The 13332-nt window shown below is 49.7% G+C and overlaps 1 protein-coding gene across 1 annotated transcript in view; it reads left to right on the plus strand.

The window, feature by feature from the left end:
• The first annotated feature begins 34 nt into the window (after positions 1 to 34).
• Positions 35 to 13332, plus strand: part of WTIP (WT1 interacting protein) — a 96750-nt gene continuing 83452 nt past the window's right edge. Inside the window, exons 1-2 of the mRNA XM_080364998.1 lie at positions 35 to 678; positions 3107 to 10909. Of these exons, the coding sequence (XP_080221124.1) occupies positions 9436 to 10909 (1474 nt within the window). The 5' untranslated portion in view covers positions 35 to 678; positions 3107 to 9435. The remainder of the gene's footprint in view (positions 679 to 3106; positions 10910 to 13332) is intronic.

The raw sequence follows: 13332 nt of genomic DNA on the forward strand, positions 1-13332 counted from the left end.
TTTCACCGCCTCACCCCTCAGAAAGAAAGCACTGATCTTTCATACATGACACTTTGTGCATAGGACAGAAGCTCAGTGTTTAGAATCAGTATCTTAAAGAAAAACAAACTGCATTTGTTTAACTATTTTGGTAGCTCTCAAAACTAGCAGTGTTAATTCTTAGAATGCGTTAATCAGCTATTTCTGTCACTGTACTGAAATTACTTTACAACTTTGTGTTAACGAACCAAAACTGCTTCTATTCACAGATAAGTATGCAGCATTAGCCTTACAGAGCAGAGGAACTGAGCAGACAAGATTTATTCTGGTGCAGTTCGCAAACAGTGAATTTAAACAAGCCGTTAACTGTATAGGAGGAGAATGTAACAAAAAACAAATCCAGCACCTTTTTAGGCTTTGGTTCATGCATCTGGTTCTGTCCAGTACGAAGGCCAGGTTGTCACCAGTGTTAAATTGCCAGTGCAGTGCAAAACTACAATTCTATGATGCAATTAACGTTTTCTCTCTTCTTCTAGGTAGTAATAGTCATATGCAATGGCTTGTTTGAAGGCGTAATACTCCACTGTGACATTTAATCCTTTTGAGCTAGATGCTTCTTGGCCAGCATGAGTGAAGACTGAAAGGCAAAAATGTAAATAAGGTGTTACAGAAAGGATTTGTTATTCCCAGCTTGTACTGGTTGGTATACAGGAATTTAGCTTTCTAACTCTCTTGATTGTTTTATCAGTAGAGGCTGTAATTCTGGTAACTTTATATTTAGTTTTACTGAAGTTGAGCATGTTTATGACTTGGAAGTTGAGTGATATATGAGCTGGATAGAAATACATGCAACACTAACAGATTTGGGGGTGAAAAGGGGGGGGGGCTATTCAGTGTCACTGGCATCTACTCCTTAAGTTATTAGTCTTAACATAAGATGATGGTACTCAAAAAATATCTTAAACTATTTGAGATGCTGCTGTCCAAGAAGATACTCATAATTTCTTAGGGCAGTAGGCAACTGTCGATAAGGCTGGCTTGTAAAAATGTTCACAATTAATAAAGCATTGTATCTTGGATGGGGGCTTCCACTGCAGGGCACTGGTTAGGTTAAGTTTTAGAGAACCATTAAGTAATTTTAATGATGCATCATCATTTGGCTTGCAGCATGAAAGGTAGTCTAGAATTAACTACATAAACAATTATGTCCTGATGCATTTAGGAGAGGTAATTGTGCTGTTCTTGTCTGGGTAGTAAGTAGTTAGATGGCCAAAAAATGCTCCTAGATCCTTCCTGTAAAATACTTCAAAGTGAATAATTTTTAAAATATTTTCTTTACACAGGCTTCTTCTATAGAACTTAGGACAGACTTGGTATAGTGTCAGCTGCTCTATTCGGTTCTTAAGTTTGGCAAAACTGAATGAACCACTGAAAATGCAAACTGCTTCTGTGCTGAATGAAAAACTGCTTTTCAGAACTGATGGGAGTATGAACATCCTTGATTGGCTACTACTCACCAACACTATATTAATGTAGAATTTTCCAACTTAAATTTTCTCTTGCCCTTGGCAGCAAATTACAAATTGAAGCATTTATTAAGCTTTCAAGTAATTAAAAAGAAAAAAAAAAAAAAAGGCAAGCCACTTTTCAACTGATAATTTGTTCAACTCCTAATAGCAGTAATATTGATATGGAAGGAAGTATAGTTGGAAGGCACAAGACTGAAATGTTAAAATGGAGGATCAGTTCTTCCCAGTGCCTTAGCTTAGCAAGCCTAACGTAGGCTCTGTCTTCACTAACAAGTTTTGAGCCAGGCTTATTAAATCAGTCTACAAATTGCTGTTTGCAGTGGTACAAATTGGCTCTTCTGTCACACAGTTTTCTAGTTGTTTGTTTATATTGACGCAAATTTCTCTAATGTAGATAAGCTTTTCTGGCTGCTTTTCATAGTAACAATTAATTGTTGACGTATGTTTTCTTTACTTGGTGAATTTGAATGTCTTGTATGAAAAGGACAAGAAAAAAGGTGTAAGATTTTAGTGTGGTTAAATGCAGCAGAGAGTGTATCTAGTATCTTTGTATGCTGTTGGTGCAATATCCCTTTTCTGCAGTGGAGCATGGAAAGGAATATTGACCACTACTGATAATCAACGGTTAACTAGAGATTCGTTAAGCTGCTCTGACTTACAGTGAAGAAATTTGTAGTGACCTTCCTACACTCTTACTGTAAAGATAAAAAAGCAGCAGTGCAACCGATCTGATTCTCAAAGCATCTAGCGAGTCATCCTTAAGGGGCAACTGATAGTCATTCAGGAGGAAGAACTTTTGGGGCCATGATGACAGACAGCCTTGTACCAGCCCATTTCCTAAAGAGCAATTTTAACCTGTAGATAACCATTTAACATTTGTAGTAGTTCTATGTGACATTTTAAGTTTTACTTTATGAAATCATTTCATTGTTGAACCACGGAGAAAGATGCATGCTTTCCTGACTTGGTGACTCTGACAGCTGGCAAGCAGATTGATGTGCCATTTCAGGTTCTGAACTTTACAACAAAGACCTCTTGCTAACCATTTATTAGATCCCAGAAGATAAAGTAGGCTTGTGTTCAGTTCTTATATACCATTGATACCTGCTTCAAGCCTTATCTCTACTGGCCCAAAATTTTAAATTGGGGTTAGGAAATGGAATAAACGCTAAACTGAGGAAAATAAATTTGTTTTTTTTCCCCATGTCCTGTTTCTGTGCCTGTAGGTAGAGATTTTTCTTTCTTCTTTTTGCAGCTATAAGAAGCCTTCAGTTTTGTGCACCTAAAATACTGAATGTGCAAGAAAGCCAAAACTAGGCTCAAAGTAATACAACAAATCTCACAGAAGTCAAACATCTTTTTTTTGCTTGCCTGAGATTATTCTGGGCTAGTGTTTAAGCAGAATGATCACAGAGAACATACACCTACAGGCAAAAGAATAGGAGGGGAAGGCAATTCAGTGCTTTGATTTGGAGGCCTTAATTCCTTAAGGGAGGAATAGGATTAAGTAAATAAACTTACTCCTAGATATAGCTTGATATAGTAAGAGAAGAAAATTGCTGGTTAGATACATTCATTATCTTTGTCTTTCTCATCAGCATACTTCTTCACTCACGTGAGCAAAAGTGAAAAATTTTCAGTATGATTTCCTAAAGAAACGATACTGGGGGAATTGCTCTACCAGTCCTCTCCAGCACCATTGGAAGCTACTTGCAAACATTAAGCAGCTAACTAGTGATCTCAAAGCTACTGCAATTTTACAGGTAAGTGGCTGTAGGTAAGGAGAGACAGATTTCTACAGCAGCACATGGCCTTTGTAGGTGTGGTACTCGTGCAGCTAGCTGCTGGAGGGTCTGTATACAAGTCCACAGGGCACCTGCATTTTGCACATCAAACCAGTGATAACTGGAGGTAGCAGGAGTGCGCAGGGGGTGGAAAGGGCGGCTAAGATACCTAACTAGAAGCTTAGGAAGCTGCTAGGAGCTGTGGATAATACTGCAAAGCGGACAGAGAGAAGGCAGCATGTAGGTGGACCTGGGTGAAAATCAAAGATGATGTAGAGGAGGAGTGCCAGAGACAGAACACTGACAAGTCTGTTGAGGGATATAGGTGAATATGGTGGGAGGAACCTGGAGGTAAAGAGTGGCCGAGGGCCGGGCTAAGTCCTGTAGCAGGGGGAGAGGTCTGTGGCACCAAGTGGGTGGCAAAACTGCAGTGTAACTGGGGATCTGGAGAAGAGATTACAAGCTAGAGGATGCAGAACACAGACCTGTAGGAGACCAGCCTTCATTAGTGCCATTGCTTATGGAACAGCTCTGTGCTGCTTGCAAATGTGTTCATTATTTTCAGTTAACAAGTGTTATCTCTATAATACTATTTTATATGGAAAATACCATGAAATGTAAATGTAACTGGTGTTCTCAACAAAACAATGTCCTCTTTGCTGAAATGATCCTTCTCATCATTGCTGAAGTGTGTTGTGTTGTCAAGTCAGGAGGTCAGCGCTCGCAGCCTGCCTTATTTCTTGAATGGGTGCAAAGAGGCGCACACAGTTGGTCTGGTACTTTTCACTAGCAGAGAAGAGGGGGCCACGTGTATAGCAGTCTGACCCTCGCACAGTGTTTTTATTTTGTATTAAATGCACTAGCGCTATCTGATTGCTTTGGCAGACGACAATTTGCATATTGTAACCAGGACTTTCTTTTTATCACATCAAAAAAATTTTAGCTCTGTAGAGTCCCAGGTTTGTTTTTGTATTTCCAAAGTCTCTGAAATAACAAGTTCTATAGCCTAGGACCTCTTTAAAAGTAGTAAGCGGGTGCACTGCTAATTGAACTGGCCTACTAAATTGTGTATTTATGCAAATGTAGTGGCCTTTGTTAAGCTAAATGATTGTGTTTGAATATACAGTGGTTATGCCCTGCGATTGCAAGGAAGTATGACTAAGCCCATGTGCACATGAGCCAATAAACTGCTTTGGCCAGAAGTGTTATTTTCTGAAATATGTAAGAGAAGTGGAAGGCGAAACTATAAAAGAAATAAGATACATAAATGGTCTATTAATTGTAAGCGCTTGAACATATGTTGTCTGGCTAACCTAGCACATTCACAAAGTGCCTGTTGTGACTGGAATTTTACAGGCTCTGTCCCAACTTACATTTGTGCAGCGCAGTGAATAGCTGCATTTGCAATGAATAAGAAGAATGTAAAAAATGTTAAATAGTGTTTTATTGCAGATTTAGAATGAGAAATGACCTGTAAGCCTGCAGAGTAGTGTTAGTCAAAAATACTTGAAATAGTTGTGCCTAGCAAAGGTAGCCCTTCAAATACAGTATGTCCGGTCTACCAGAAGATGGTGCCCTAAAACACATTCAGTAATTTCAATTTTTAAAAGTTGTGATCAACTGCAAATGAGTATTTTTAAAAACACATAAGGAAAAATCACCCAAGTCCAAATGCACATTAATATCCAAACTTCATATTCCAAAAATCTTGCTTATACTTAGTTATCACAACATAAATTAACATACAGAACCGAAACAAGCAAAACAATGCACTATAAAACACAACACAGCTACTGTGTCAAAGAAAATAAAAACTTCAGGCTCCCTCCTTCCAAAATAAAAAACATTCTTCAGCATAATTTTTGTATGAATTTCACAAGTTTTTTCCTGTTGTTTTGTTCTTTTTTTTTTTTTTTTTAATTTGACTTAGACCAGAGAAAAAGAATAGTCATTACATTCCTCACCAAGAAACCAATCAATTTTTAAACTGGAAATCAAAACAGTAAGTCCCCAAGTAATAAGTCTTATTTACCTTGTGGACTTGAAGGTATAATTTAATTGTTTTCTTAATGTTGGAGAAGACGCAAATTGCAAAAAATGAGGTAGCATCCAATTCAATAAGCAAATCTGTGCAGCAGCTTCAAATTGTTAAGTAGATGAAGTGAGACAAAGAACCCCCTCCTGCATTGTGTCAGTAAAACCGCATCTGGTACAACGTACACCGAAATGCAAGGCGGTGGGATTTTTGCCATTGTCTTCAATAGGGCTAAAGTATCACCGGTGAATTCATACATTTGCAGATTCTCTGCTTTGTTGGTAATAAACCGTCTGCAACTCTGGGAGACACAATCCCCAGCAGACCATCAGGTCTCCCTGCCTGTTGGCTTGGGCAGCGTTTCCTTGAAGGCACTGGCAATTAGAAGAAACAGGAGTGCACTGCTTGTGAGGCCCAGCCAGCTGATATTCACAGATCAATAACTCCACCTGGCTTTTTTGCTCCCTTTAAGTCTTAGACAAAGGAGTTTATTTAGCAGAAGCAGCTGCCTTTCCTTAACATCTCATTTACTGATATAACTTAAATTCAGGTGTAAGGATTACCACACTAAATTAAGAAACGAAGTTCAGCTTTTATAATACTCCGTGACAGCTTTTGTGCTCTTAGTTGCAGAAGTGCGAGTCTTTTTGCAATATATACATTTTACAGCTGGTTGTTTAAATTAAGCAAATGCATTTAAAATAAGGTGGAGAGAAAACCCTGTCAGGATTGTCAAGCTGTAATTGACCAGTACTTTGGGTTTTCTTATGTGTAACAGTGGGGAGAATGACGGGGGTACCTATTACCGCAACAGCAGCCTTAACTCCACACTTTTTGTCTGCACAGCCCGGCACGTACGGTCCTCTAGGAGAAATGCAGCAGTGCTTGAGTGTGCTATGTGCCACTGCAAACGTATTTATTTCACCCATGTGGGCTACATCTGTGGCTATAGTGTGGATAAATTTTATGTTCATTATGAAGTACAAGGTACTGGTGAAGAGTGGGTCTGTAGTAGGGCCCCTGCAGCCGGGCTGAGATGGCAGCATTGTGCAGGGACACTGCCCAGGGCTGCAGCGGGCTAGGCTGGGCCTGGCTTTGAGGATTTACTGTTGAAAGGCTACGCTCAGTAAGTAAAAGTAAGTGATTTTTATCATTTGATCCACATTGCTTATTAAAAAGGGCTGTTTTCTTAGATTCCTCAGATTCTCTCGGTCCTGAGTATGTTTTTCCAATGAGTTCATACTCAACGAAGCACGTGTTTTTCTTAATGACTTACGTACCAAGAGGCTTACCGTAGAAACTCGCTACCTGCTGGCAGCAGCAGCAGTTCAAACTGTGCTGCCTTCAAAGGTGGAACAAGGGCAGATTTGTGGCTCGGAAGGACAGAGCTGCAGAAGCACAAGCTCCTGCTGCAGTGTGCACTTCTGACTTCACACAGCAGCAGCTCTGCAGCTGCTACTGCAGCAGAGATAGTGGCTCAAAATGCTGCCTTGCATGAGCACACAGGCAGGGCCTCCCGATATGTCCTACCCACTCTGTTAAATTAATAGTAAACTTATCCATTCTTGTGGTTTTTAAAAAAAAAAAAACAACAAAACAAAAACTTAAATTATTTTTTCTTTACATGTGCTCTGATGGCTCAGGTTCCCAGGTTGTCCATGAGCCTCTCCTAGTTTCTCATGAAGACAACCTTATAAAAATTTGCAGTGAGTAGTTTGAAGTCGTAACAGGACAGAACATCCTAGTGCAGGCCCCAGGAACGATTGAAGAAGGAGCGCTGCACCAGGACACTTGAAGGCAGCAGCCCATGAGACACCTGCTGCCCCAGACCACCTTTGTGCTGGAGTCACAGGTGGGGTACGTGAGGGCTGAAGTTAATGGCCATTTCCCATGTGCTCTGTGGAAGGAATCTCTTTGTTCTCAGTGGTTACATGCCCATGCTCCATGGCTAACAGCACAGTTTGTGTCTTTACCAGCTTTACCAGAAAGTCCAAAGCTCGAACGGGATGGCACTTGACGTGCTGCTTTGACCCCGCTCGGTGCCGTGGCGTGTTCGCTGCCGACGCTGCGGACCCACGCTGTTAGCTGGAGCAGCGATGGTGCGCACCAGGACACACAGCTGCAAGTGCTTTCGGCCATTCACACACCTGCAGCCTAAAGGTGATATGCAACGTTCCACAAGTAATAAGCTGCAGGAGCACATGGTAACAGCTTCTTTAGGAGATCAGGAAAAAGTGCAACAAAAGATGTGAACGCATATTAGAAAAGAGCACTTGACTCTCAAGACCGGTTGTATTTGCACACATGTGTTCACACTGGCGGTCGCCCACATCTAACAGATTTGCTTTTCAGGCCTTGGTCTGCAACTTTACATGGTTTCTTCGATGTTTTTTTTTTTTTTGTTCTGCCTGTCCCCCCTGCACACACAAACAAACAGATTGCTAATCAACTGCCCTCCTACAGCTGGGGACATTTTTGAGTACACAGTTGCTTTTAATGTTTAATTAGGTATGATAACAGGATAAAATGTTCCTGGCCCTGCAGAGTGCCTACAGCTCAAACTTGCAACGTATTTCTTTCCTGGTGGGGTGCTGGGCCCCCAGCTGTGTAAGGGCACCCCTCAGGTACCTACTGCTAGGGCTTCACCAGCATTTCTGCTAGTGGCACAAATGACTATCAGGGGTTTGCAGCTTGGTTGCAAAAGAATTTACGATAGGCTGTGGTGTGGTATTGAGGGTCTCCGTTCAATTGGTGTTTCGGGGTGTTGCTTTCTAACAGCCTTTCTCTGCGCAGAGGTAAGGGGCGAGCGGTGCTGGGTCTCGTTTGTTACTGATTCAACAGCCGAGGCTCTTGCAAAGCTACACAGACAGTAGCATGCTTTTTTACACACGCATCAATTCGTGGCTTGCTTTAGGCCGCGATATGTTTATCATATGCCTTTAGCGCTGCCTTTTAAAAAACCCCAAACTAAGTAACTGCAAGTAGTTGTCGGCTGCCGTGCTGCGGCACAGGCCGGTCCGGCGGCTGCTGGCCAGTGCTGGGGGCGTCGCACGTCGCACAGGTGAGCGGCTGGCAGCAGCGGGGCCGCTCCCGCGCCCCCGGCCCGCGCTGCCCCGCCCGCCCCTTCCCGCGGCGGGACGAGGCCGCGGGTCCCGCCGGAAAGTTCCAGTCGGGGGGCGCGAGCGGCGAAGCCCCCCGGAAGGCGGGAACCGCGGGCGGCCGCGCGGCGCCTCCCGCCCTGACAGGCCGCCGGGTGCGCGGCTTCCCGCGGGGCGCTCCCTCAGCCCCCGGCTTCCCGCCCCGCGGCGGCCCGGGGCGCGGTGACAGCCCCGCCGCCTCCCGGTCCGCGGCGAGCAGCGGCACCGCCCGCCAGCCCCGGGCCGGGCTGAGTGAGCGCCGGCCGAGGAAGAGAGCGGGCGGCGCGGAGGGGAAGCCGCCGACCCCGCCGCCAAGCAGCGCCGCGGCCGCCCTCTCCCTGACTGACTCGGTGAAAATCATTGTTTGGCTCCGGCATTAACTACATTCCAGCGGGACGCAGCGCCCAGTCTCCTTCCTCGCATTCCTGCCCCACACAAAGGAGTCCCTGCCTCGCCGCGCCCCGCGCTCCGCTGGCCGCGCCGCAAAGCCCCTCCGGGCCGGCCGCCGTCTTCGCCCCCCGCCCGGGGGTGCGGGCCGGGCCGCGGCCCCGCCGCGGGGCGGCCGGCCGGGGGCGGCGGGGGCAGGGAGCCGCCGAGCGCAAATTCCTCCGCGCAGCGCGCCATTGACTGGACCGAGCAACTTATTTAAGGCTGGAAAGTGACACAGGGGCTTCCTCGTCTCTGCTCGCCGCGCTCCGCCGGGGAACCCGGCCGCACCGAGCCGAGCGCCGCGGCGCGGGGATGCCGCCGAGGTGACTGCCGCCTCGCCCGCTCGCCGCCGAGCAGCCCTCCGGAGAAGGAGCCGCGTCCCGCCGCTGCCCCGCCAGGACCCCGGGAAGGGGCTTTCTTTCGGTTTTTTTTTTGCGGGGGTCTGTGTTGTTCCCCCACCACCTTTCATTCGCTCCGGGCTGCGCTTCCGTAGAGAGTTCGCCGGCCCTCCCCCGCCCCGCGCCGCCGGGCTTCGGCCGAGCATGGAGAAGTACGAGGAGGACATGGCACTGAAGGCCACCAAGTTCATGGAGGATCTGTCCCTCTACGAGCCCTGCCCAGAGGGTCCTTACGGCCGGGGCGGCCGCCGGGACCTGGCGCTGCACCCCGACCTGGAGGAGACCAAGCGGGTCATCGCCGCCCACATGACGGCGGAGCAGCGGGGCCGGAAGATGAACGGCACCGCCGCGCCGCCGCCGCCCGCCGAAGCCTTCCCCGCCGCCGCCCCCTGCGGCAAAGCCTATCCGCCCGCGGCGCCGGCCGCCCCGCTCCGCGCCGCCAACGGCCGCGCCGCCGCCGAGCCGCCACCGACCGCGGGGCCGCCGTGCTGCGAGGAGGGGCTGTGCACCCGCTCCGAGGTGGCGCTGCCCTGCTACAGCGGCTTCGCCGACAAGGGCAAGCGCTACTCGGCCGAGGGCTACCGCTACGCCGCGGGCAGCGCCTACGAGGGCGGCTACGTGGCCAAGGGCGGCGGGCGGGCGCCCGGCGGCCCGGACGGCAAGTACGGCGCCGCCAGCCCGCGGGCCAGCTTGGCCGCCGCCTCGCCGGGCCCCGGCGCCGAGCACGGCAAGTTCTCCAGCCCGCGCTCCAGCCTGGGCGGCGCGGCCGCGCTGCCCTACGAGAAGTTCTCCAGCCCCCGCTCCAGCCTGGTGGTGCCCGGCCAGGAGAAGTACGGCAGCCCCCGCGCCAGCCTGGTGCAGTACGACGGCGCCGCCCTCAGCCCCCGCTCCAGCTACGCCAGCACGGCCAGCGACACCAGCAAGCACTCCAGCCCCCGCGCCAGCCTCACCAGCTACGACGGCGGCGGCAGCAAGCCCAGCAGCAACCGCACCAGCGGCATCAGCATGGGCTACGACCAGCGCCACGCCAGCCCCCGCTCCAGCACCGCCAGCCAGTACTCCTGCACCACCAGCCCCCGCTCTAGCTACTCGGACTCCAGGTACGGCCCGCCGGGCAGCGCCGAGCCGGAGGGGGCGGGCGGCGCCGGGCTCGCCCTGGCCAGCCCCCGCTCCAGCCTCTGCGGCCCCGAGGGCCGCGGCGCGACGGGCGCCGCCGTGGTCAGCCCCCGCTCCAGCATCTCCAGCCAGAGCTCGCGGAGCTCCCGCGGCTCCATGAGCGCCTACCCCGAGCTGCAGCTGCCCTCGCCCCGCTCCTCCCTGCTGGGGCCCGGCCTGCAGGAGGACGGCGCCGTGCCCGAGCTGGGGGACATCTACCACAAGATCCACGCCCAGTCCCCGCCGCGGCACGACCAGCAGCACCCGGCCGCCGCCCCCGAGGCAGTGCCCCCCTACGCCTACAGCCCGACCAAAGGCTCCGCTTCGGCTCCCAAATTCAAGCTCCCCTACCAGGTGACGCCGTGCCGGGAGAGCGGCCCCAGCCAGGCGGAGAGGCGGCTGGAGGCGCTAACGCTGGAGCTGGAGAAGGAGCTGGAGATGCACATGAAGAAGGAGTACTTCGGTGAGTGGGTGACCGAGTCGCCAGGGTGGGCTGCGGGGGGGGGGGGGGGGGGGGTGTGCGGGGCCTGCCCGCAGCGGGCGGGGGTTGGCTGGGCAGAAGGGAGCAAGGGATGCCCGGCGCTGCTCTGGACCAGGCACCTGCGGCAGCGCCTATCGCCGCCAACGCTGTCCGTCTGACTGGTGTCAGAGGTGCTTGTGCCGGAGCTCGTTCCTAGTGTTTGATCTGTGTCCCGGCTATTCCTTACATAGTTTGCCAGGACGTGTGGTGCTTCCCCTTCCACGTGAGAGCTTGTCTGAGGTGTTAACAGAAGCTGTTTGTGCTGCTGGGGCTTATGGTGATTCCCGTTTGCCTCCCTTCCTCTGGGGCTGCTGAAGCTTCACAGATAACCTCTAGCATCACTGAGCCTGTGGCGTTTTCAGCTGTGCTCTTAGGCCGCCTGTGATAGCTTTTATGGATGATGAGCATGGCTGGTGAAGCAATCTTTAGTGCCTCGTTCAATAAAATCGTGGTGCTAGTTCGGAGTACCCATGGGACCCCAGCATTGTTTCTTTCCCGCAAGGCCTTGCAGGGTCCGCTCAGCACACAAGGCTGTTGGGGATCGGTGCTGTCCCTGGGGCAGGAGGGGAGTTTGGGGGAGAGCAGAGCCTGCTGCCCTTGCTTGAGGCTACATCAGCCTGCTATCTCCCGAATTTTTGTTGCTTCTTTATAGAACAAAAGTAACCTCTTGAAATGGGCGAGCACATCTTGTTAGTCACGCTAGTTTAGATTAAGCGGCCTTCTTGCTTACTTTGTACTGTATGGAAAAGGCCAAAACGCCTTTGAAAGACGATCCTGGAGCATGGAAATACTGCCCTGTTTCTCCTGTGCTGGAGACCACAGATGAGCCAGGTGACTGCCAGACTTGGACAGCCCTTGGAGCAGTTTGTCCCCTGCTTGAATGAGGGATGAGGGCTATTACATAGGGGTATGAGAGCTCCTGGCAGAGGAGGGAGAAAGAGACCTCGGAAGATGAGGGGCTGTGGATGAGCCAGCCCCCATCTGTGGCCTTTGAGAGGACAGTTACCTGTGCCTTTGTGTGCTGCCTGGGCATGGGGGAGAAGCTCTCTGTCTGTGATTTCTGATTAATGTGGGCATTGCTGGGGATGGAGGCATGCATTACCTTGGTTGCTGATTTAAGACATGAGGATTCAGACCGCTTTTGGCACAGCGCTAGTGTGCTTTGCATGGAAGGCGGGAGTTGCAGGGCTCCCTGCAAGTGTCTGGGATAAACTTGTAGTGGGACAGACCTGGACTGATGAGCAGAGGTAGCTAAGGGAGCAGTACCCTGTCCTACTAGGAAAACCTTTCTGTGAACTGCAGTAGCATAGTTTCTACAGTCTCTTGTACCCAGACAAAGGAAGCTGACCACAGTGCTTACTGCCTCCCTCCATTCCATCTGGGGCTGGTAAGAAAGCTGATGTTCATCCGCTGCATCGTTTGCTGGGCCTGGCACCTGGCATGGTACTCCTCACTGGCTGAGTGACAGTAATTGTTCACTTCTGAGTATGTGGAAAAGCTGAAGGAGGGCACATTAACGCACAAACTGCAAGGAAATGTTACCTTCAAAATCTCTATGGGTATACAGTGAGAGATTGAGAAATAAGATGTATTCAGAAAAGCAAGTTATAGTTGTCCTGGGCCTCTTGAGAGGGGTTTGCAGTGGCCAGGGAAGCTGGGTGTGCAATTAGGGACTCCAGGAGCAGCTCTGGGAAATCTTGTGTTGTGGGTAGGTTTTGCTTGATAAGAATTTGCCTGTTTTGAGTGTCACTGTTTGCAGGTATATTCTGTAGCAACGTGTTGCAGCATGCCCTGAACCTCAGCAGATGCATCCCTTGTAGTAAGCTTGTGCCTTTATACTGTGAGAGCATATGTACCAGCTGCTCTGTAGGCATTTGTTGTACATTGTTGCACAAAGAAGTGCTGCTGTGACTTGCACCCTGGAAGCAGATGAAACCCGGAAAACTGGGGGGCTTTAAAAGAGAAAGTTGATTTCTGTGAGTTATTGCGGTTTGGATAAATCCTGGTGGGCTTGATCCTGCATTTCTGGTTCAGATCACCTGTGGAGGTGAATGCTGAGCCAAGCACGTGAGGGGTTGGCAGGAGCAACTGCAGGCTGATGGGTCACAGACAAGGAGAGCCAGAACAGCATGGGGGGAAGTCTGCTTATTTAGTTAGACTTGTTTGAGAGGGTCTTAAACAATGTTAATAAAAGGAAGCAAGGAGAAATGCACCCTTTTGCATAACAGCTTGCACATACTACAGCTGAAGTCTTTGCTTACACATTCGCTCCCTTAGCACTGGTGTCTGGCATGCTCCGAAGGCAATTGTGGGGTGTTCCGTGATGCCCATGGAGAACAGAAGTGTTGAGCCAATAGTCTTAACAA

This window comes from Falco punctatus, assembly GCF_963210335.1.
Source record: "Falco punctatus genome assembly, chromosome: 14".
Taxonomy (NCBI): domain Eukaryota; kingdom Metazoa; phylum Chordata; class Aves; order Falconiformes; family Falconidae; genus Falco; species Falco punctatus.